Raw genomic sequence first — 25,636 nt, forward strand, 5'->3', positions numbered from 1 at the left:
AAGACATAGGAATTATCAACTGAATATCAAAGTTGTGAGGTTCATCATCTTGGTTGTCATTGTAGCAATCTCTACTCAAGGTGTCAGCCAGATGAAGCTCACAACCCCTCTTATAGACAACTCTTGGTCGATACGGTAATATTTCCAAACACATTCTTTGCATTCTGGGAGGAGCGTCAGACAACGGTTTCTTAAAGATAGCCTCTAAAGGCTTATGATCTGATTCAATAATCAACTCCTTGCATCCCCATACATACTCATGAAACCTTTTGCAAGCAGTCAGTATTGCGAATGTCTCTTTTTCAAGTTGACTGTAGTTCTGTTGCGATTGAGTCAATGCTTTTGAATTATAAGCTACGGGCTGCCCAGATTGTAACATAACAGCACCTACTGCATAACTGCTTGAATCCACAGATAGAGTCACAGGAGAGTTAGGGTCATAGTAACGAAGCACGGGAGTTCTTTGCAGTTTTTGCTTTAACTTGTTGAATGCTTCTCGTTGTGGTGTATCCCAGAACCAGGCCACATTTTTCTCAGTGAGAACTCTTAGAGGTTGAGTATCAACCGAAACATCTGGTATAAACTTTGACAAGTATGTTATACAACCTAAAAATCTCTGAAGCTCAGACAAACATGTGGGTTCCTTCATTCTTGAAATGGCTGCTACTTTGTCAGGATCAGCTTGTAACCCTTGGTCTGAAACTATGTGACCAAGAAATTTCACCAACGGTTTGGCAAATATACACTTTTCTTTGTTAAGTGTAAGTCCTGATTCACTCAGCTTTGTCATTACTTCATTCGTGATCTTTTGCAAATCTCTTTCATTGTTACTGTGAATGAGTATATCATCCATTGAACACTCTACATTCTTAATTCCTTTGAGCAAGTCTGACATAATATACTGGAACACTTCAGGGGCCGATACCAAACCAAAGGGCATGCGTAAACAAGAGTAGCGCCCCCAAGGTGTTGAAAAGGTTAGTAGTTTGGATGTTCTCTTCGTAACTTTTATCTGCCAGAACCCTTTTTTACAGTCTAGGATGGTGAATAAAGTAGAACCATTCAATCTAGCTGCGATGTCCTCTAATGTAGCCAATGGGTAATGTCTACGCTTTACATTTTTGTTTAGATCAGTTGGGTCAATGCAAAGACGTATTTTGTCTCTTTGTTGCACTATGACCATAGGAGACACACAAGGAGTAGGCTCACTTACTGGAATAATAATCTTGTCTTTTACCATTTGGTCAAGTTCTGCTTTCACTGCGTCACGTATTGGATGAGGTATTCGCCTGGGTGGGTGTATTTTGAAACTAGGATTTTCCACAAGATCAATGTCATACTCAAATGACTTTAAACATCCTATTCCATCATATAAGCCACTTATAGACTGATCAACTATACCAGCAATCCGTTTGACGAACCCTAGTGTTTCACATGATACTCTTCCTAATATTGATTGATGCCCATTTGGAACTATTACAAACAAGACAGTGTCTTTATGAGACTTTTTGGTTACAACTGGACAAATGGCTTCACCCAAAACTGGCGTTTTTTGGTTGTTAAAAGAAACAAGGCATTTAGTAGCAGAAGGTACAATGTTAAGATTACAAGCTAGAGCCAAATCTTGGGAAATAACATTGCACTGAGCCCCAGTATCTAATTTAAACTGCACAGTTTTGTTATTTGGCAATTTTAAGGGTTCTGTCCAATCTTGATTCTTGACTGGGTTAGAGATGCAATCAACATGCAACGGATAATCAGAATCTTCATTCTCTACAACCTCTAAAACATCAGTATTTTTACTCTTACTAAGGAGATTCTTTCGAGTTTTACACATCTTAGCAAAATGACCTTTAGTCAAGCATTGATTGCAAGTTCGATTAAAAGCTGGACATTGGCCTCTAGAGTGTTGTAAACCACAACGTTTACAGTCAAAGACTGAATTTTGTAACTTAGGCCTAGAAAAGGAATCATCCCTCTTTACGACATTAACATTTTTAGGGCTGTCAGAGGATATTTCTGCTAGTTGTTTCTTAGCTTGTTCATGTGCCCTACACTTACTAATCGCATCATCTAGGGTAAGGTTATCAGTAGAAAGTAACTTTTCCTTTAAGCTAGAATCTGATATGCCTATTACTATTCTATCTCTTATCAAACTGTTTTTTAGCTGCTCAAAATTACAAGAATTAGCTTGGTTAACCAATTTTGTAAAAAAATCTTCAAAACTTTGATGGGTTTCTTGGGTGATTTTGTTGAACAAAAATCGCTCAAATACTTCATTAGATTTACTAACAAAAAACTTATCAAATCGTTGAACAACTTCATCCAATTCAATATCTTCATCATCAATGAAACCAAAACTGTTATATATATCTATAACATCTGGGCCTAAACTAGACATAAATGATGCTAGCTGTACTGCATTTGATCTCCTATCAAGGCCAGAAGCTGTGTAGTACCAGTTCCACTGTTGCTTCCATTTCTTCCAAGAAGGAGCCATCTGAGTAACTTACTTGAAACCACAAGACATTTTGGTGGTTTTACATTACTATCCTTGTCTTCTGTATGGTTTGAATGGATATCATCATCTTCCTTAAAGGCATACCTTTTATTTCTATTCCGTATGGGTTTCGGCACCATGTCATTAAATTAATTATTAAATAATTATACTGAGATCATGAAAGGTTGTGTATTTCTATTTTAACAAAAACTCAATCAAAATATCAAACAATAACACAAAACATATGTTGAACAATTACCATATGTTATTAACATATTAACTACTACTGTCACTGAGAAAATGGAACACCCAGGTTGGATTAAGTTTAGCATCTAGCTTAAGAGATCAAAATTGCATTGGTGAATGACTTTTAGCTTTGTGATAATGGTGGGGGACGATCGGGCGTTGGGAACGGGTGTTTATGTGGGCTTTTAAGGGGTAAAAACTGGTTCTTCCCATTTTTTGAATTTTGTCAGTATAGCATGCATACTGGAATGGAAAAGAGTCCAATCTGGCCGAAGAAACACAAAACCTTACAAAATATAAAAACAATTAAAATCAGAGTCACTAACAGCATTCTCAACTATGAACCACACAAGTCCTTAAACGCATAGTCAGGCCTACTTAAAATACTTAAGTTGGTTTGTTGACAAAAATAACAAGTGCAACTTACCGGTTCAGAGTAAAAAACATCAAATGCATCTTGTAAGTCTAGGCATCCTCCGTAGTTTCTGTATGTTTCAATGTCTGAAAATGAATCTAAACTGAATAACAAAAAGGTTACAAAATCTGTTAACTATTATTGTGTGTTTAATTAAAAACCAGACACTTATCCTGGTCAAGATGTTGCATGAAAATAGTGATTTTCACACATAAGAAATATTGTTTATTGTTATTGCTCTTCTATTGATTTTGGTAAAAAAAACCTATTGGTACCTTAGGTAGAAAAAAAAATTGTATTTAGTACTTTCTGTATTTAAACTATTATTAAAACACTAGTGTAAAAGGTTGTTAAAAATACTTTATTTACAAAAAATTCCTAAGAATGTTTTTGGAATATTAGAAATTAGTGTTCTTGAATTGTGGTGAAAACAGAAGCCCACAAAAAGATTATTATCCATACTTGTATATTGTTATATCATGTTGTGTATACTACGAAAATACCTCACTCTGTAATTTAATTTCTGTTTATTACCATTCTAGGTCTTGATATCAGATATCATACTTTATCCTTATATATTCTGTAACGCAAAAGCATTGATATTAAATACTGGAGCAGACTTTGAACATTCTATCCATGTAAGTAGACCAGTTGTAGCCAGTTTTTTCCCAAAGATATATTTTTTCAACATATTTTAACGAGACTGACATACTGTAGAGTGCTTATTGAGGTTATTTTTCAGTTCTAGTTTTTCGTTATGATAATTAATTAGGACATATTAGACCCACAAGACCAGCAGATAATAACTATAAAAAATTGAAAATCATATACTGACCTTGGGCATGTTGATCTTGACTGGAAATGAAGGGCACAAAAGTGAAGGTGAAGAAAAATGATTTGAAAACAAACATGAGTAGCCAGATGAGGTGCACTGGACTGACATCATATCAGATCTCGTGCTATCAGATAAGTAAGAGTGAACATTAACAATGAACATTTACAATAGACTGAGTTAAGGTGGCTGATAAGAAATTAGACAGTTCATTTTAAATTATGAGTAGCATTACAATTTTTTGAAGACTATTAGGGTCTAGTGAGAAAGCCCAAGCTGAAGTATAATAGGAAAAGTGTTTTTAAGATAATGCACGTGGATTATTTAACTTTTTAGGTTGGAAGTTTAAATTTTTAAATGTTTATTGAACTTGCAGAACTATTATATTAAATCATATTTGTAAAAAATATTACAGAAAGAGAGGATTTAGAGGATTCAGGATGTTTTTGAACTGGAAAAGGTAAATTAATAAAAATAAGAGTTAACAAATATTTTTAATGCTTGTCCAAACACATTTGTAAACTTGTGCTAATTTAACATTCAAAATTAAAATATAAATTGGTAAAAACAATTAAAAAAAAAAAATTATAGAAGTATTATAAAGTAGTTTTTGAAATGAGTCAATGTATTAGTGGCTATTTTTAATACTTTAGTCTGTGTATTATAATTATTCTGCTTCTTCATACAGGGTTTTATTTAAAAATGAGTCTTTGATCTATTGATGTCTATCTTAATATTTTAAGCATATTGTATAATGTCATGGAGTCATATAAAAAATCTTACCATCTTTTAAATTAAAGTATCAAGTTTTTTTACTTGTAAACTGCTTGTCGTGGAAATAAACAAATAAATGAAAGGAAATCAGCAAATCACATAGAAATATGCCATCTCGTTTCCAAAAAATTCCCTTAGCTTTTTTGTCAATATAGGATATCAGCATGAACTTGTCTTAAATTCTTTAAACAACATTTAGTAGTTTTACAGGATCGTCCCTAGAAATATTACGTGTACTGAAGTGTATTACAGTTTCCATTATCTGAATTACAAATTTTGAGGTGTTAGTACGAATGGCTAGTTTTGAAAACACTCCGATAACATATTCTGGCAACACTTCATCTGGTGAAACTGTACTGAAATCAATTTCCAACGATCTTCCCCCAACCTCAGCCTGAGAAACTGGATCTTCATTTAATGTTGCGATTCTCCAAACTTCTTCCGTTGATGTAGTATCGTCAAAGAGAAAAGTTCCATTGATTGAGGAAGATGGACTAATTGGGTCCATGGCTGGTTTTGTCACATTTTCCCCTGGATTAGTAGTTATACCATCGACGCTTGAACAGTTGCAGGGTACATCACCTGTAGAATATTGTGAAACTGAAGTTACTGTATTATCCTCGTAATCAGAAGTATTTTGTTCTATAGTCGTAAAATTATAACCAGAATTCTCTGAAGTTAACGAAGGAGTTTCAAAAGTTGGTTTATCTGTTGTGAATGTGATTACTGTCTGGTCTATTGAAAATTTGAATTCAAAACACAAAATGTAAACAGGAATGATAATGACTATCAGCACAAATGTGAACAGTTTCATCACAACTGGGGCATCTTTAACCAATTGAAGACAAGACTTTTTACCTTGTATATCTTTGTCGCCAAAATGAGACTCACATCCCCCACGCATATCTAGAGGCACAGCTTTTTCACAATCGTAGCTCTTACCTTGATCACAATCAAACACTTTTCCACACTTAAAAGAATTTCTTTTCTGACCATCAATCAATTCTCCTTTACACCCATTTACAACGTCGGGATGTACATGAAACGGTTGCTTCTTGTCTGACTGAACTTCATCATATATAACCATTTTGGGGAATTTAATGGTTTCATAAATGTTATGTTCTGATCCTCCGTAGATGTAGTAAACTGATGGAGAGTAATTTCTACAGGATTCCATAGAACTCATCTTTCGCTCCATTAAGTTGACGAGTTGCAACTGTTAACGGGAAAGTGAATGGTGTGGTGACAACAGATGGTCATGCTGAGTTTATCAGAGATAACAAAACATCATCTATTATAGAACATTATTGATGTTGATTGAGTACAATGAAATCGAGAGAGAGTGGTTTATCGTCGATTGAGAGTACAAGAGTACAAGTCCATTAAATGTGGACAGATTGTATCGTATATATTAAAGGAAATGGACAGTTCAAACTTCTTGAGATGCTAGTATGGAAATAGAAATCCAAAAATCTCTTTGCAGCTAGCAATCCAAAATGCCAAATACAGTTACTAGAATTTTTGCAAAACTTTTTCGCATTGGTGTTTTTCAAACTTGATTTAATTCTTTTAAGAGTTTTCAGCAATCAAAATATACAGGATACTACGTGCAAGTAAAAGAGTCTTCAAGGATAAATAACTAGACTTGTACCTATCCATATTGGCAAAGTAGTATATTTACAAATATTCAAACCACACTTTTTACAATTCTTCTTATACTGTACAGCTAATAAAACTTTAACATTGGTTTTATAACCAAGCATCATAACACAACGGAAAAGTTAAACTATTTGGCCCAAAGCAGTAGTACCAACTGCGGAACTAATCTGTACCCTTATGCGGTTTCAGTACATTGGATCTGGTCCCTAGTCTGTTGCGTTGGCAGTGCAGCCAATAGACCAAACCATAATTTCCCTTCCTTATAAAGTGCATTTTAAAATATATACAACACAAAAGATTGTTAAATTTTTGTTTTCAATTTAGAATCTAAGTTCACATTTTCTTTGTAAATACATTGATTGCTTGAAGAGGGATCATTATAAATCTTTTTAAGGTATCGGTTAGGTGAGTTTTTTAACTGACAAAAAAAGTTAAACGTGAATTAATCATAATTTTTTTGAGAAACAAAAACATATGTAACTACAAAAAGCAAATCTCATGTTTGACCTGAACTAATCTGTAGCAAACATGTTTTTAGAATTTTCAACAAAATAAAAGTTAAAATTGCAGTAAATAAAAAAGGGAGAGGTGGTCTTAAATTGGGGCGAGAATTTACTCTCAGACTGATAGATTTAGAGATAAGTTTTGGAATGTTAATAGCTAACAAGATGGTCGCAACAAACATAATCTTGCATCGCAAATTTGGTCTTTTACAAACAGAAAACTTACAATTACAACTCAATGCAAACTCTCGATAAGCATTGCGGGGAAGACTCTATGTAAGTACAGAACTGAATCTACTTATGACTTTGATAAATGTTCAAAATAAAAAAGCTGCTTTTGAGATCACTTAATTTTAAATTACTCTCAAAATCGGATTGAAAAACTAAAAATATACATTTTATCAAATAAAAAGATTGAAACCTATATACTATTGGTGTATTTTTTTACAAATTTCAATCTCTAATTAAATACAAAATTAAATTTTTATTTTATAAAAATTCAAAATAATTACATAAACAAAAATTTTAAGACACTAGTTACAGAATGTTCAACACCTTAAAATAAAACAACACATTACTGAGGACTGGAATAAGTACAGTTCAAACCAAAAACATTGGTTCAGAGAGCTGATGAATCCTTGGCGAAAATTCAACACAAGGGTTATCAAAGATTTGGTAAAAATTCAGCAAAGAATCAAAGTAGAATTTCTAACCACTTTTAAAGCTAGGATCATTTCACTATTTCTAAACAGCTCTGACGCTATACAATGTAAAAGACCACTTGGGACAATAATAAGTTACTTGTAAGCGTAAAATATATACACGATTTTACAGGATTGAAACGTAACAATTCTATAGAGAGTCTTTAAAAGGACACCACAAATCTCTAACGTGGCACAAAGGCACTTCACACCGTGGGAAAGCTATGAGTCGGCTAACACAGTTCTAAACGACATTTGTGAGAAAAATTAACAATATTGACAATTGATCAAAAGTATAAATTGATTTTTAAAATTACATATTTCCTTACTATCACCTAATACCCAAACAATTTTTAAATAATTATAACAAGGATAGGTAATAATTTTTCAGGTATAAACAAGAAAAAGAACATAATCATTTTAATTTGTGTATAAAATAAACAATAATAATCAACTCGGATATAAAAATATGAAGATCAAATAAAATCAACAGACTCATTAAAAACAAACTGCAATAACATTGCATAAGTATTGATTTCTAACTAGTAAATTCCACCACACAAATAGCCAATCCTGTTTTATTGGGATTAAATATTGGCTAGTTAGTAGTCACCTACTTGGTTTTACCAGCGCTATATTGAGAGCAAGTAAAATATTTTGCATTCTTGACTAGAAATATCTGAAGGTATAAAATAAAATTAAGTACAAAAATAGGTTATTAACAAATTGACAAAAACAAAGAGAGAGTTTGTTACAATTTGCTGTTCAAGATATATTGTTGACAAAGGAATAATTTAATTACATAAACCAAAAATAAGCCAGCAATTTTTAATTGGAGGAAACCATCTTTTTAAAAGGTAAATTTGATAAACTACATTTTCAATCCTTTAAGGAACACTTAGATAATTATAACAAACTCCATAGGTGATTTATCTAGAATTTGATAAGGAACTCTTCTAAGAGAAAATAAATATATTTATATATATGAAAAACTGTTAATTTGAGAAAAACAATTGTTACAGTGATAACTCTTTGTCAAACTCACAACCATATTATGAAATGCCATGTTATGAAATTGGGGGGGGGGGGGGTAGTTTGATGGTGGCTTTCCCATAATCATCGCTCATTTCTAAGATATTATAAATCCTAAATAACAAGGCGCAAATGGTTTCAGATTTTAAATACACTATTAGATCGATTTACACAAAACATTTACACAGAGTCCATTTAGAATTTCATAGAACATTTTATTAATGTATTCTTTAGCAAATAAAAACAAAATTTGTTGAGATAAATAACAATTCAAAGTTGCTCTACCTTCAAACTATTTAACATATGTAACGAGCGCTCTTACTGTCTATCACAAAACTAGACATTTCATCCCCATGTTAATTTTGTCACCAATTTTAGAATAAAAACGGACGCAATTAAATTGACCTACCGACAGAATGGGCTGAATTAGTTATTTAATTACTGATTTCTGTTGACTACACCAACTTTTAACCAATTGAAACTGATTTGATGACATATTGTGAGCTACACAATCTTCTATGCCTCGTCAACTATCACAAAAACAAAAATGAATGCAGAAAACAAAATCTTGAGTTAACACACTAAGTGAGTGCTCAACTTATGATCTTTTTCAATAAAAATAGGATACACTAAGTCCATATAGATGGGATGTCTACTTCAGTATCATAAAGTCAATGGTATCACCAACTGTGAAATTTGTCTAGGTACCATTATGGCAATTTTATGGTAAAGGTAGGATAGAAGAATCAAACTTTTTCTCAAATGACACTTCCTAACTCTAAGACCCATAGCTTTCCCGCCTCGGCCTCCGTCTCGGCGGTTACGTGGCAAAGTCCACTCGGTCCCAGCCCAGGTCCAGCATTCGGAAGTCTGGGTCGTCCAAGGTGTTGAAGACGTCAAAGGGGTCCGACAAGAGTTCCTCGTGGTGATGACTGGTGGAAGGTGACGATAACGGAGGATCTATCAGATTCTCCAGCCAATCCGTGTCTACGTCCATCAGTTCAGACGACGGCAGGTTGTCTCCAAGGTCCATGCCCTCTAGAGGTTCCATGTCCAGCCCCAGCTCTCGTAGGTCTAGTCCTGGAGGGTACGGGTCCTGGGCAGCTGACGGAGGCAACTCTCCGTTCTTGATGAGGATGTCTAAAACGTCGTCGACAATCTGGCTCTTCACGCCTTTGATGTCATCCACTTCCTGTAACATCAGTGAATAAAAATACTGGACATGGTCATGGTGAATAATCCACATGGTCATTAGGAAAAAAAGGTAATTGAAAAAGCAAGACCAATTGATTTGGAAATGTGAGTAGAAGAAAAAGAGATGATCCTTAGGAAAATACAGTTGATCGTTATAGAAAGGAGGCCAAGGAGAACTGCATAAAACAAGGTGGATGAATGAGGTGGAGATGGATGTAGATTACGGAAGAGTGAATTGGTGTAGGTAAAGAGATAGGAGATAGTACAAGTTATAGAGACCTAGAATGTATCAACCCACTTACAAATCAGTCAACTAGAACATGCAGAAAAATACTATTGTCTTGCACAAAAATCTCACCCTAAGTTAGGAATATGTCTTTCACATTCCTATTGAAATAAATTGATTGTGATATTTTTAACAAACAGACTACTAAGCACTCTGTGTTCACCATACTCAACAACTGAACTCAAAATTTTCACAATTAACCAAACGAGGTAAGGAATAAGCAGAGGAAAGTGATTTGACAATTCAACATTTATCAACATAGAAAATTGTGTTTGAAAAGTTTTGATGGTGGCACTGACCTGTTTGACCTTGAGCAGTTTGGTGGCGTCGTGGTAGAGAGGGGGAAGCAATGTGGGGAGGGAGTTGATGTCTGGCTTCTCCTCTTGAGGCTGTTGTATCTGCAATGACATTGTCTGCTCAGGGACGATCGTCTGCGCAGGAACTGTCTGAACGAACGTTCCCACAAAGTTTGGCAGAGACGACGTCCTGACAATGTAAAGAGATAGAGTGAAAATCATGGAACAGAAAATAAATAATTTCTAGTGGCAATACAAGTTTTGATTTTGTCGTAACTTAATGGATGATTTAGTTTGTTGGCAAAGGAATTTATCAGAGAAAATTACAATCCGGTACCTTGTTGATGCACAAAAAAAATAAACGCAACATTTAAAATTCCGTTTTAGTATAGGATCTCTTCAGAAAATTTGTTGGCAAGGTATCGAAGGTTTTGTTATGTGTATTCTATCATACATCTATATATAATTTTCTTAGGTGAACAAGCTGAACTCTACGATTTGTTTTTCTGTGGCTAGGATCATTTTATTACTAAGCCAATGATATTAGGGCCTGTTTGTGATCATCTGTACAACTTGAATAAGACTATTAGTCAAAGAGCCAAATGTGAACACTAAAAAAATCATTGGAGAAGGGAAGGGGCAGACTCTGAATCTAGACACGCCAACCATAGCATATTTTGCATAAAAAAGTCTTTTTAGTTATTTTCTTCTTTTAAGTTTTTAATCCATCTGTAATGTATCCAAATAAATCCTAATTATGCAGGACTAGCCACTTTGGAAGATAATTTTTTTCTTTTGCCATGTAATGCAGCCAAAACACCACTCACCTTTGATTGCTGGGTTTCATGTTGATCACCAAAGGCTGCGCGTGTGCAACCAGTCCGTTAGTTCTACTCTGCTTATTACTGTTGTTGTTGTTGTTGTTTATGTTGTTGTTATTGTTGTTGTTGCTGATTATGCTGATCAGCTGTTGAGGCTGCAGCTGTGTCTGTTGTTGCTGTTGTTGTTGTTGTTGCTGCTGCTGCTGCTGCTGCAGTAACAGCTGGTTCAGTTGTTGTTGTTGAAGGAACGCTGCCAAGTTAGCCTTAGCATTTAGTGACTGCTGTGGCTGAAACATGGACATGCATTCTTTAATTTTTACTAAAGACTATGAAAGACTAAAAAGTAAAAAAATAAACATGGTAAAACTTGCCAGGTAAACATTTCTTCAAATATTCATATTAAAATATCAATTATCAATTATCAATTATCAATTATCAATCATTAAGATGGGGACGCCACTTAGGTGCGTATTTTAACCCAAATATGAGTGAAGGATGAGTGTAGAATGGTGTGAGATGATCTGTGTAGCTTTGTTACTGACTAAGATCAGCTGTTTCATTTTTGTGATACACAGCAGGAATAGTATTCATTCTTTAACCAACAAAAAAGACAATTTCCTAAATAATTTGCCTAGTAAGTTACACAGGTTTAATACTACTTGTCAATTTGATGTGACCTAGCCAAACTGACAATAACTTTTATGCAAAGGTTTTTAAAACTGTGCAAGTTTAAGCCAACAACTTGATGTTGTGTTGTTGTGATGATGTTGTGAGGGTCAGTCCAGTTCCTCAAATCAGCTGTTCTGACCATTCAGAGTTGAACATCTGTATTGGGCTTAATCTACCAATAGAATATTGGAGGAAATAATGAAATATTTGAAAGTGAATTGAGTAGAATTGAATATGGGAAATGAGAATTCCCAGGGCTACTATAGTCCTCGCCACCCTAAGTTGAGGCAGCCCAAGGCCGCACGGCGTATATCTAGTGCGGCCTTTGGCTGCCTCAACTTAGGGTGGCGAGGACTATAAAGAGTGAAATGAAGTGGTAAAGTAGAGACCATTTGGAGTGGTGGTTGAAGGCAGCTTAAGAGGGACAGAGGAATTAAACTAAGATGGTACATGAGGAGAGAAAAGACCTAGAAAAATTGGTTTGATAGTGATTGAACAAGTTGGATGGATGAGGTGCAGATTGTTGTAGAGAAGAGAGGTGAGAAATCACAGATAGTGGAAATGATGAACTGTATCTACTCATTTAAACTTGTAATGACCCGCACATATATTGAATGTAACATCATTACCGGTGTTTTGTGCTCTGTTCTATTTTTCTCACCTGGAATGTACTCTGTTGCGACTGCGACTGTTGCAGTTGTAGTTGCGACCGCAGCAGTTGTCTCTGTAGTTGCTCTATCCTCCGCTTCTGTTCTCGTATGATCTCCTCACTGGCCTCTGTCTGTGTCTCCATGGCGACGGGGGCCGGAGCGGGAGTGGCAGGACTGGCAGGGGTAGGTGGGGCCGAGTAACAGTCCTCCTCCGCAGAGGGAGGTGACACATTACACACTACAGGAAACAAACCACGATTTAGCACAAGTACTCTTAGTGTAGTCAAGTTATAAAAACTGTTTCAATACCTAAAATTAATTTATAAATCTTTAAATATGGAATAAAATGAAAGACCATTAACTGTACAGTTATAGCCCTCAAATACTTGTGTACATTGTTCAGATTCCATCTTCATTGCCATTTTTATGTTTGTTATTAGAAAGAATTAAGAAACAGTAACTTCTTCTGTGTGAACCTAATATGAGTTAGTGTTGTCAATAAAATTACACCTAAATTATAAAATATTGAATTAGTAGGGCTTGAATAGTAACAGTTTTTATGAATGCCTATTATTTTTTAAATTTGTTTATATCCAATTCGGTATACCTGATACAATAAGCGTCTTGTCTGTAGCACTTTTTTCACCCATCCATTATGTACCATTACGATTTAGGTGACACTTTAAGTTTAAAGATTAGGATCTAGCGGATGTGCGGATGGCAAGGAAAAAGATAATGATCCTAATCAGTGCTCGATTTGTAAAAAATAAAGTGCAGGAACTGTAACCTATTTAATGCCATTTAGAACCTATTTATGCCAATATTTTTATCTTTCTAAAAGAGAGGTATTGGAACTCCATTCCGCCGGGTTCCTCCCAAATCGAGCACTGATCCTGAGTTGAATTTTTAACCCCAGTCAGATTGTAAACAAGATTTCAACAGTTCATGGAAATTAATTAAAATAAACTTTTTTTATTGATGAGTGTAACCTGATTAAGGTAAATCACTCTTAATGGTATAGCGATCTACAATCAACAAATTTCTAAATATTATTCTAAAATTGTACTTTTATTTATTTGAAAACTGTTTTCAACAAACCTTCATATTATTTTTATTTCATAATAAAATGTGCAATTTCCGCACAGGACTCCTCATGTATTCTTATTACCAAAAGAGAATTATTGCATACCGTACTATTCATAATTCAAACTGAGTAAATAAGATGAATCGTAAAAATACAATGAGATCCAATAATACATCACGGCATATTTACTATATTCAGCATGGAAACCCTACAATTTCAACTTTCCGTTGTGTTGGTCTTACTCACCGGACAGCAGTGAGTCGCTGTCGTGGGAGCCGACGTCGCTGTAAGACTTGAGCCTCTCTATCAGCTGCGGCTTGGACCCTGAGACAGGTAGATTGCGTCGCTTTAGTTCTGCCTTGAGATCACTCACTGCAAGCAACGACCACTCCACTTTACATTGCACACCACAACCACGTCACTTACCTGTCCACTCCCCCTCCTCACCATCACTCAGGCCGAGACTGTCGAAACTGTTAGTTTGTTTGTAAGTTAGTGTTTTCTGTTTGTTGTTTAAGTGATAGTTAGTTTAACAATTTGCTATTAAATTTAGTTTTAATTGCTTACTGGTTAAATTTGAAGTTAATTTTTATTCTTTTGCAAATGGCTGGTCAAAGATGGAATGCTTATTAATTTATTACTTTCTCCCCCTATATATGGATATATCCAATTTGGGTCCATCTGCACCCAAAAAAAGGTGGTATTGCAACTTTTGTGATTTTTTACTACAAAGTTACTACCACCGCATACTCATGATAAAGGTTGTTGACAAGCTTATGAGAGAAAGTATGTGTCAGATTGCTGATACCGTTTATTGCCTTTGGGATTGTTGTATGTTAAAAACAGGTTATGAATCTTTTCATTGTAAATCAAATGTTAATGACTGCAGATGACCAGTTTTATTGGTTCATCGGTTCATATTTTAAATCAAATTGTCAAACTCATGACACTGAATATTTGTTTTCATCATACTGTTCGGTAATTACCAATTTTGTAGTTCTCTAAATCATCCGCAAAATCCTCGTTTTCGAATAACTTTAAATAGGGAACAGAAAATAACAAACGATAAATTTTTCGGTTCGCTAACCTCAAATTTTTTTTAAAAACACTACTAATTATATGGTATTGTAAATTATGTTTTTAAACAGAATGTAAACATTGATGATGACTTTGTATAACCTCAAATTTTGTGGTCCAATTTTGTAACGATTATAAGGTTATTTCCACATTATGATGAAAATAGTGGTTCATCACATGGAGCAAAAGTGTATTTTTGGTACTTATTGTAAAACACAATTGCGTACCAAATAGAGCTATTTTCGCTCCTAGTAATGAAAACTACTATTGAAAAATACATCAAATTTAAAATATAATCGACTCTTTTTTTATTGCATAGACTTGATTTCTTTGATCAAGATGAGAGTCTATATTAATAGTAAAAAATACTGTATTTTGAAAATACATGAAATTTTAAATATAAATAACTCGCTGTTTTCTATTGCATGTGGACTTGTTTTCTTTGATCAAGACGTAAGTCCATTAATAGTACTGTATTTTGACGTTTATGTTCATTTTAAACAATGTACCAGACAGTTTTAAAAAATTGTTAAAACTTATTCAACCTTAGAGCAATGATGGCCTGAAATTAGTCTGTATTAATTTATATTCAATATTTAATATTTAACATATTCCTGAAACAATACTTATCTCCTGGATGGCAAGGCTCTACTCGTGTGTGTATGACTCTGAGTTACTAATTAATTAAAGAAAAGACAACATTTACAACTGTTATTAACAACCATTCAAAAATTCATACAAAACAGTCACAAAAGGTTGTTAGTTCACAGTTATCTTAAAAAAAACTGTCACGTTTAGACATTTTGCTACACAAACAAAAACAAATGTTATTTGAATAGATCAATCTCAACGCTTCATGTATATACACTTAACAAACAGAATTGTAAAAATTAAAAAAAAACTAAAATGCACTGACAATGTTTGTAAAATTATATTTTTTTCAGTTTATCCTTAAATGTTATGTTTATCATAGTTAGTTCAATTTAAAAAATGTTGGATATAATACAATTTAAAATAAAATCTTGGTAAAACTTTGGTAACTTAAAATTAAACTTTGTAATTACACTACATCAGAAAAGTAGCAACAGCATTATCTATGAGCACCTGAATTCAATAAGGTACTTTGAATTTTTGATGAATTTATATTTGTTTCTATTTATTAGGAAATGAAAGTTTTCCTTTAGAAGCATATTCATCCATGCTCAATGTACTTCCACATACCACATAGTAAACCTTGTGTAAAATAACTGATCCTTTTATCAAAATGTAATAAAAAATCAGTTTTGCTATGTATAATTGATTTCCTTCAGGGAGACAAATCCTAGACCAAAAGCGTGATTTTAGATTAATATTTTAAACAGCTAGATTTTAAATCACATTTCCTTGACCTTTAACAGAATTTCAAAAACATCTACATTTAAATCTTTGCTATAAATTTAACAAATGAGTGAATACCCCATAGGGACCTGGGGCGGATCCCTAAGTGAGCCAAAAGCGAGTTTGTCTATTTGCTCCTATTTTAATATGAAAATACTTCTCCTGGAGTTAAATAATATTAAAAATCTTTAAAATGAGTAGCAAGAATGTCCATGATACCTTTCATGTCCTCCAAGTTCCTGAGGGGCCTGGTGTCAGGTTGTGGAGGCATTGGCGGGGGAGGCGGGGCCGTCGTCACGGTGATCAGGTTCTGTGACTGCTCTGGGGACTTCTGCGCTGCGGGCAGAATGATCTGCGGGTACTGCAACAGAAAACCATCATCAACACTGTGAGGCAACAGACACACTTCAGGTCTGGTGTGTAGTAAAAGCCTAAGGTCACAAGTAGTAAAAGGGTTTGGCAAACCACAGGAAAGATCAAAAGTCATCACTTGAGGATCTTGACAGATTACAGGAACAATCAGGGGGTCAAGGTTTTCGGAAGAAGTACTACATCGTATCAACAACGGGGACAATGAATGCAGGAAATATGGGGAGTCTGAGGAGGCTGTAGACCCTTTATGACTTCACAGCTTCAAGGTAAAAGGCAGACCCTCAGGCAAACATAGACAGGATGCAGCAGTTCATTAAGTAACCCAAGTTTGACAGGCGCTGAGCCTCTGAGGCTCTAAATGGGAGTGCAAAAATCCCACTTGTCGCCACATGTGGACTCAAAAGAAACACATAAACAACATTTTAGTTTTTATTTAACACAACAATATTTAATTTATTTATTTATATTTTGGTAGGCAACATGAAGTATTATGGGTACTAGATGTGGTACATGGTACATGACATTGACTTTGAGCTCTACTCCATGGCTCTTGAGGATTTCATTATTGATCAATGACCAAAACCTGATTTGAATCAATTACAGAATGTTACTTTAGCACCATGAATTCAAAGTTTATACCAAATTTTAATTTTATTCCATATTTGAATCCCTTTGCAAAACCTGGCCAAGGTAAAAAACTCTTAATAATAAGTCTTGGGTATTTTGTATTACAGACAACTCCTTACCGTACAAGATGTGTTTTTTTTTTATCATTTCACCATTGATATTATTCCTCTAAGATGTATAAGTGTTTGCTAATGAGAGACATACTTTTGAGCAGGAACCTTGGGAGTTTAAAGCGAAAGTGAAATGAAACATAAAAATGGAAGCAGAGATGAGTGACGGGTTGGCATGACGGTGAGATAATTACTGGGACAGTCCAATATTGACCCAGCCTTGTGGCAGAAATGGGACAACAGAAAAACACTGTTACTTTTGGCTGGGCTGAATCTAACGAGACACAACAAAAGGACTACTTTGTTGTTCTTTACACTTTCAACTTTTGGATCTAATTGTCAAAGAATTGTTTTTAATTGAGAGGTGTCACTGAAAATATAAGTTAAAAGAGATTAAAGTGTACCTTATGTTGCCATTCTAGCTGCCACTGCAGAAACAGCTGTTGCTGCTGTAGTAACAACTCATACGACGTTTCCACGTTTGAGGCATTTAATGCAGAGTTTTTCTGAGCATTTGGTGGACCCTGTAAAATGAAATATAATGTTTAATGTTAAATACTGATGACGGTATGTCCAAAACAGCTAATTGAAGGAATTTTCTTGGGTCAAAAGCCTTATTGACAAAATGGAATGGATTTTTTTCATATGAAAGTTTTCTCTTACATAAGTAAATTTAAGACTATAACAACATCTTTGAAAAGTTTAGCCACACTTAAAACTCAGTAGCTGAGGTTTTAATAGCGAAAAATGGTTTGAAGCACTATTCTCACAGGTCAAAACTGTATTCAACTGTCCTTGATCATTGAACTTTTGATGAGTTATCTTGGCTGGAATCAGCTGGTTTTGGTACTGACTCTTTCACATAATCCGCTCTACACTCATCTCTCTTTCATGTTTACGTCAAATTTGTGTGTGTTGTTAGCTTAGTGGTAAATATCTTGGAGGTTAGTGCGACGTGTAGGATCATACCCTAGCATATCCATTCAAGGCGAAAATGGTTCAGATCACTATTCACAAAAGACTTTGCGATTCTCCTATATAAAATGTCACTGGCACAACAAAAAGTTAAAAAGCCTGTATCATGATGCTGGCACGTGGTATAGCATTCCAGTAAAACCACAAACTCATCAGCAAAACTAGGTACACATACCGTGAGAAAGAAATCCTTACCTTATACTCATGGAATTTTATCGTCCGCGTCTTAGGCTGGGTTTTCGTCTTGCTCTTCTTCCTGTTCTTATCTTTGCCGGGGGCGGGGCTGGCGAGGCTGACGGTGGGCTGAGGTGTCCGGGAGGTGGTGGGGGTGATGGACGATGTGGAGGGGGGAGAACTGATGGAGGAGAGAGGAGAGAGGGATGACAGTGAGAGGGAAGGTGAGGGTGCAGTGGTCAGTAGCGTACCAGGGGTGACCACTACAGTGACTATGCCAGCCTGTGCTGCCGCTGTCTCCAGCACATCCCTGGTACAGGAGGGGGGCTCTGCAGGCGACTGAGCACCTTCAGACGACTGACTGTCATCGTCCAGCGTCATGTAGTGGTCTGGGTGTGTCGGCTTGGTCTTGCCCTCACACGTCGCCTTGAACTCTATATGACCCTCTGCAACAGCAAAAGAGATTACAGTGTTGGAATGTCAATGTTCAGAAGTGTTAAACTTAACATGATATATTGGACTCTATATAAGTCTCTAGAAAGGATAAGAGGTTCCAGTGTTGGAATGTCAATGTTCTAATGACTTTGTGTAAAAGAATGTTTTAGATTACTTTAAGATTCTTTTGTTTGACGATCTCCCATAAAAAGTTACAGACTTCATGGAAAATGTATCAATGAAAGTTAGGGGATGACTACAAAACTGACGCAATGCATGACTAAAAAGTTGGGTCTATATTATTTTCCTGCTGTCTTTGTTGGATCAAGTTTTGTTAAAATTTCCCAACAGTTATACTTATTGACATTACTTTGTACTATGATCTGAACGTAAGGTACAACATTTTCATATTAATGCTTTGTTTCCCATAAAATTGATCATATTACAATGTGGGTTTAGGATATGTTTTATGGTCATCCTTATAACAATGATTCCTAAAAGTACTTTGGATGGATGCATTATAAAATCAGTCTTCATGAATTTTAACTAATAATGGGTTTCCAAACCTGTTATTAACATTATAAATTGCTTATATTGACAAGGGGGTCCTCAGACTCCTGGTTTAATGTAGAGTAATCTACCTTTGACAGCACGTTCGATGGGCTCCTCCGTGTGCAGAATATTCTTCTTGATGAGCTCCAGAGGTCCGGGTCGGTGGCTGAGCTGGTCATTGAGGGAGTCAGCCAACTTACACTTCTTGAGCATTCTCTGTCTCTCGGCCAGTGAGGGGTCCACATGGCCCACGTCTGAAAACAATGTAACTCAGTGAGAAAAACTATCATTTGGCGGCTAAACTTTACCTAAAGAGGGAAAATAATGTACAGAGACAAAGAAAAATCTTCATTAGGCTTTTCTAGCTAGTGTTGTTCACTGTTTTCTGACATCAACCACGTTGTCAATCTCAAACTGATAACATCGTTGATGCTGAAATTTCTATGGATTCCAAGTAAAATCTCCTTCAGCAGCAAACTACAATTTAATGACCAACACAATTATGAGTTCAGCATTCCCTGGCTGGTTTTCATACAGTATATTTTGTATAATAATGACTGATAACTAAGTCATTATCTTCAAGCTATCCTAAGGAAATGTTTATCTGAACCCATTTTGTTGTTAACCTATATTTAAAGATATATTTTAGAATAGTTTAAGGTTGGATTGGGAGTGTGCCCTTACATAAGACAAACGATATACCACTGACATTTGCAGAATAAATATTTGTATGTAATATGTTAAGGTTGTTCTGACATAGGTTTTGGAACACTTGGTTGGTCAAGTGGTAAAAGAAACAACTTGAAGGACTTCCCTGTGGCTCTCGTTCTATTTTGCCAATTATCCATGGCAACTTACAGTCTAGTCTGGAGGTTCTTGTTACATCCACAAACTACACCACTAATCCTTAGGCAACTAATCACTTGACAAATTTCCAACTCATATATACTCCTGAAGCCTAAAAAATATCACTTTGAGTTAGAAGAGTCTCTCTAATGCCTTGCACCTATTCGTAATATCCTCCACAAAAAGCCCTGTGAATTTTCTTCTACTCACCCTCCAGTATATGTTGCCGTACCAGCTCGTCCCGGCCCGGCCTCTGCTGTATCTTGGCCTTGAGCAGGTCACCCATCTTGGCCCGCTCCAACTTCTGCCGCTGTTCATGGAATGCCTGAGGGGTCTTCAGCGCTGCGATACAAAGAGAGTTCAAAATAAGGTATGTATAGCATGAGATGTTGAGTGGTTTAAAATATCCCATATATATCCATAACAATACTGTATACTGTACTAAAAGTGAGGGAATATTGAACCCAAGGTCTCAACTATGTGTTTTAAAAGATAAGCATTTAGTTTAAAGAAAAAATTGAACCAGCATTTTATATAGTTTATAGATGGTTGAAGTTTAAAACTATATTCATTTAATAGGCAAGAGTACATTTTGACCGTAAACTTTTCTAAATATTTACAAAGTGTTATAATTATTATTTCTTTTTTCTTTTGAGAAGTTTGACAGGAATTGCCAAACTTGCAGCCCATTTAAATGGACCTCAAAAAGGCCTGTATGAGGAACGTAGCAAGGAAACAAGGAGTGAAGCAGTACAGTTTAAGAAACATCAGTACTCATAAATTCAAATTGGCTGCAGTAGCGCAAGACTTTTAAGAAATTACTGACCTTGTATTCCAAGATCAATAACTAATAATGCTACATCAGTTTTTCATCGATCAAATTCCAATATTAACTGACATCCTTGTCATATTGTTTGTCCATTACTAAAATTATTAAAAATTTTTAAACTAATTTTCACAATTATTTCAAACAAAAAAACTATGTTTACAATCTTATATTACAATGGTAGGGTTAAACGTAAGTTTCTTCGCCAAATGGAAAGAGACTTACGTGGCAAGATGCCTTGTGCGACCAGCTGGTTGATCGGCCGTCGCAACATCAGCTTCACTTTTAGTGCTGCAACAACACAATCAATTATTGGTACTGATTCAAAATACATTAGATGTTTAGTTTTAATCTATTTAAATTGTAGAAGTCAAAAATCACAAAAAACAATAAAGATGCTAAACCTTTCAGACACAGATTCAAATCTTATGATGTATGATCAATAACAAAATATGCTGTGGAAAAACCCATTTCTTCTTGTTTCTTCATCTTTAAAAATCATAATTGGTAACTAACCCTATTTGAAAATAAAATTTACTGTAAGCATAGCCTATATCGTGGTCTTCTCACTATGCCTATTTATACACAGGGTTGGTCTTTGCGTTAAAAATGAAATCGGCAGAGCCAAATGTTGAAAATGAATTTCATAATCTTAAAATGAAGAAACTTACACATAGAATAAGACTACAACTGCCCACACAGTTAAAGAATAGCTTTACAGTGGAACCTCGATAACAAGACTCTCGATAAAAAGTCACCATTGACAACAAGTGTCATTTTCAAATCACCTTGAATTTATTTGACCCTTAATTACAAAAAGTCACCCTTGATAACAAGTCTTATTTTATAATCCCATTGAGAGTCTACTTTATTATCATTGTAGCATAGTAGCAAATTAATTAATTTCAGTAGTATAATTAATTGTTTAGTTGAATAAGGTTACCTTGAGACTTGAGGTAAGGAAATAATTAGGCCTACTAAGTCAATTGAGGGAAGTGACTCGCTAAGTACTGTATAGCCATTGCTTTAGTCAAAGGTTTAGGCTACTTTCACTTAATTAAAATTTACAGTAGAACCTTGATAACAAGAATCTGGTAGTTTTTAGGGGTTATTAAATAAGAATTGTTAACAAACCTGACTTCTTATCTGGGTTTGCAATAACATGTGATTAGGGGTAAAATAAATTTAATGGGATTTGAACGTATTTGACAACACAGCTAATTTTGTTTATTCCACTCCTACCCTACTTAGCAATAGCTAGAGATAGTTTGCTGGTAAACAGCTTGCCAAGATTGTGAGACAGATAAGACTAACAAATTATTGATGTCCAACAACAATTCAATCTCCAGCAACAGGTATGCATGTTGGAGAGAGAAACGGTAAACCATCCGTATCATTAGTAGTCGTACAAAGATCGCATCTCAAGTCATTTACTCAGACGCCGAGTGTGAGACGTTAACACTGGTCCAGGAAGTCGAGTTACTCATCTGACCGAGATACGCTCGCCCATAAACTCGAAATAGATATGAACTTTGGGAAAACGCACGCGGGGGAGGGGAAAACAAAAACCGTGCCAAAAACAATCACGCGCGATATATATGCGAAAGTGCGCTAAACTTAGCGGCACTCTGGTAGAATTTGTCGCCGGAACTGGGCGGCGCGCGAGATTTACTATAACAACTTTCTATTTCCCTTAGCGACCCGAATCACTTTGCGGGTCTGCTTTTGCTCGTCTCAGATCACGCATATTTATTGTGCCATAAACCGTCCCAGCCCAATGATCGATGTAAATTTCCTGTCACAAAACAGAACAGAAGCCGGGTAAATTTGTGGCGTGTATTTCACCGCATCCTGTCCAGGAATAGTCTGCCGAGATGTTTAGTTAGTGGTTAGAGTCTATCTCCCAGTCAAGATACATTGTAATGATAAGACACGAAATCGCCATCAATTACGTCCTCATCACTGTCTCAATTCCTACCACTAACTGTTTGAGATAGCGACATGGTCACGCCGCCTAGCGGATTTGCTACAGCCACAGCGGCAGACATTGGTTTTAAAAAAATTACGAAAATCTAACTCTTTCCTGAAATTAATTATGAAGTGATTTATAGGATTTTCAATTTGATTGATATAGGAATCATCTTATGTATGTACAAAATGTGATTTGGTATATTTTTATTACTTGTAGGTTTAATAATATTATTTATTTTTTCAATAGTTATGTTTTTAGACGTGAAGCTAACCAAGCTAGCGTAAGACCCATTTCTGAATGTGTTACAAGATGCTAATGAAGTCCAATATATGAAGAAGAAAATTTCAGAAGATAAACTTCAGCAATTCAAAGGTTTGCCAGATTCCCTTGGCTTGTCTACAATTCTTTCACGAAGGACGAAGAAACCTCACAACACAGCTGCACACATTGCCCAGTCTGCACCCTCCAAACACCAACCCTCTCTGGCGGTCGTGATGACCTGCTGAGCTACAGAAATAGCCGCACCAGACACGGCAGAGTCTGCCAAAACTCGCCACTTGCTGCGAGGGTGGCTTAATGAACCGAGTAGTCTAATGTCTAATGGGGTAATGTGGTCAAACTGCCCGGGACCAACGCCATCTTGCCACTGCTCGCTGCAGAAACAAACATTGTTGCAAAGCGAGAGATCGATCAGCACTCGACAATGTATGCCAAATCATCACTGGCTCACTGGGAATTCAATGGCAAAATTTGTTCGGATTGTGCTATGACCACATCGCTTTAATTGGTGGTCTTTCCGATAGTTGGTTAGCAAGAGCCTAAGACAGCGAAGTGTACTTCTTCATTGAATGGATTTGAATTAATAGGTGAAACACCTCTCAGCTACCCAGCTAATGATAATATAGGAGGAAAATTCACCCCGCAACAAAGACTTTTAGGAGAAGCATTTCTTTAGATTCTAGCAGGCCTTAATCGCAGTTTCCAGTCCTAGACTTCGAAAGAGGGACATAAACGAGAGTATATTTACAGGAAAAACAAGAAACAAATTATGTTCCACAAGAATCTGACGAAAACTTTCTTCTTACAAAGAGGAATCGCGAGATAATTCTCATCAGTTAAGGAGTCGAAAACTAAAGGGAAAACAAGAAGGCCAACGAAATCATGAGAGAAACAAAATTCAAGCACCCATAATTGATTTAAGAATAGCAAGAAAGGCCTTGAAAAACGAATCCAAAGCGCATCAGTCTGAAAAAACAAAGCGATCATTATTTCACTTACCACCACGTGAAGCAGTCTACACCTGGGTACCAGACCGAGACATATTCCACCAACGCGGTTGAGGAAATGCTAATTAATCGCCCACCTCTGGAACGATTACTCAAACACCGACACAACACACAAGGACAAACTGACTGATTCATTACATGTGTAAACATTGGTGAGATTTGAGAGGGCGTGTTACTCAATGTAGGAGACATTAGAACCTGTGAATACCACAAGCTCAGAAACTGACCTGTTTGCCTACATTGTGTACGTCAGCAAGGCTCAACTCTCAGGTAAACATTCACCTGGGGACAACAGTAACCAATGCTTCTTTCGAATCACTTTACTAATTTTGCTAAGATTTTTAATGTTATTCATTGTTGATTTTTCAGCATACGCACTATAGTCTGTATGAAGGAACCTTTCTCTTGGTTCTTCGTTTATCTGGGACAGACACTATTAGCCAGTTCCCTGGTATACGGAGGAACAGGAGAAATGATACATCATACATACTATAACCAATCGCATAAGTTGAACATGATGTTACCATAAACAAATTCCAATTCCTCAATCCCATTACTAAACCAATACATTTATTCGCTCCTCGAGGAAGACACAGGTTTGCTGCTGCGGCGAAATTTTGTACAGCGGTCAACGAATTCCGCTGACGAGGAAGAGAAGGTAAGAATTGACCGTTGCTACAGTTCTCACGAACACACGTGGGTCAGATTACTAGTTGTGTTGTAGAACGGGGCCAGCGTAACTAAGCACTATCTACGTAGCGATGTAGACATACAACTACTTGGCAGCTTTAAAATCAGACTTAGGCACCACCAACATGATCCTGAGCTAGGAAGTCGTGTAATTGGCAGCTTTGCAACTTGGAAGCTTAAGATTGGATAGTAGTTATTGTAGTCAGCTATATAACTAAACGGCAAGCCGTTTAGCAAAAAAGCAATGCGCAGCGTACGTCCAAGGATACCGAGTTTTCTGCTGTCTCAATCCTAACTGTTGCATCAAAGATGAAAAGACCCCGACAAACTCATTAATATGTATGAATTGGCCTGTAATAATAAGGTGCAACAAAAATGAACAATAATAAAGTAAACCTATCCCAATGTTCAGGTGAACGTACGTTGCTAAGTATACAGTTCGGCAACAAAATAAGATACAACAATCAATTGAAAATAATTACCAAAAGTAAAATCAACAATAATTACCAGCAATCATGTTTCAATTTCCAACAATCTAACCAATACTATCATTGATCCCTAATGATTGCATATTGTGAGAGTTTGGCCAAAACTATGAAAAGCTTTATAGTTAACAAAGCCTAAAGTCTATAGTGGTTATGGTTAAAAAGTAACA

At 35.7% G+C, this 25,636-nt stretch overlaps 2 protein-coding genes across 5 annotated transcripts in view; both read right to left on the minus strand.

Moving 5' to 3' along the window:
• LOC129003339 (uncharacterized) overlaps window positions 1-4,118 on the minus strand; it is a 29,811-nt gene extending 25,693 nt beyond the window's left edge. Inside the window, exons 1-2 of the mRNA XM_054431631.1 lie at window positions 3,997-4,118; window positions 3,174-3,247 (exon numbers count right to left, since the gene is read on the minus strand). Of these exons, the coding sequence (XP_054287606.1) occupies window positions 3,174-3,247; window positions 3,997-4,072 (150 nt within the window). The 5' untranslated portion in view covers window positions 4,073-4,118. The remainder of the gene's footprint in view (window positions 1-3,173; window positions 3,248-3,996) is intronic.
• Window positions 4,119-6,425: 2,307 nt separating this feature from the next.
• The window catches only part of LOC129002193 (myocardin-related transcription factor B-like), a 170,453-nt gene continuing 151,242 nt past the window's right edge, over window positions 6,426-25,636 (minus strand). For 3 of the 4 annotated variants that reach the window (XM_054429829.1, XM_054429826.1, XM_054429828.1), the window contains exons 3-13: window positions 21,259-21,324; window positions 20,418-20,549; window positions 19,451-19,615; window positions 18,396-18,820; window positions 17,630-17,749; window positions 16,336-16,477; window positions 13,909-14,034; window positions 12,590-12,816; window positions 11,266-11,546; window positions 10,442-10,628; window positions 6,426-9,854 (exon numbers count right to left, since the gene is read on the minus strand). In XM_054429829.1, coding sequence (XP_054285804.1) covers window positions 9,483-9,854; window positions 10,442-10,628; window positions 11,266-11,546; window positions 12,590-12,816; window positions 13,909-14,034; window positions 16,336-16,477; window positions 17,630-17,749; window positions 18,396-18,820; window positions 19,451-19,615; window positions 20,418-20,549; window positions 21,259-21,324 — 2,243 coding nt within the window. In that variant the 3' untranslated portion in view covers window positions 6,426-9,482. The remainder of the gene's footprint in view (window positions 9,855-10,441; window positions 10,629-11,265; window positions 11,547-12,589; window positions 12,817-13,908; window positions 14,035-16,335; window positions 16,478-17,629; window positions 17,750-18,395; window positions 18,821-19,450; window positions 19,616-20,417; window positions 20,550-21,258; window positions 21,325-25,636) is intronic. The other variant, XM_054429827.1, reaches the window with a different exon arrangement.

Source organism: Macrosteles quadrilineatus, unplaced genomic scaffold, assembly GCF_028750875.1.
Source record: "Macrosteles quadrilineatus isolate MER2022 unplaced genomic scaffold, UCM_ALF_1.0 Scaffold_9__3_contigs__length_116548681, whole genome shotgun sequence".
In the NCBI taxonomy this organism is placed as follows: domain Eukaryota; kingdom Metazoa; phylum Arthropoda; class Insecta; order Hemiptera; family Cicadellidae; genus Macrosteles; species Macrosteles quadrilineatus.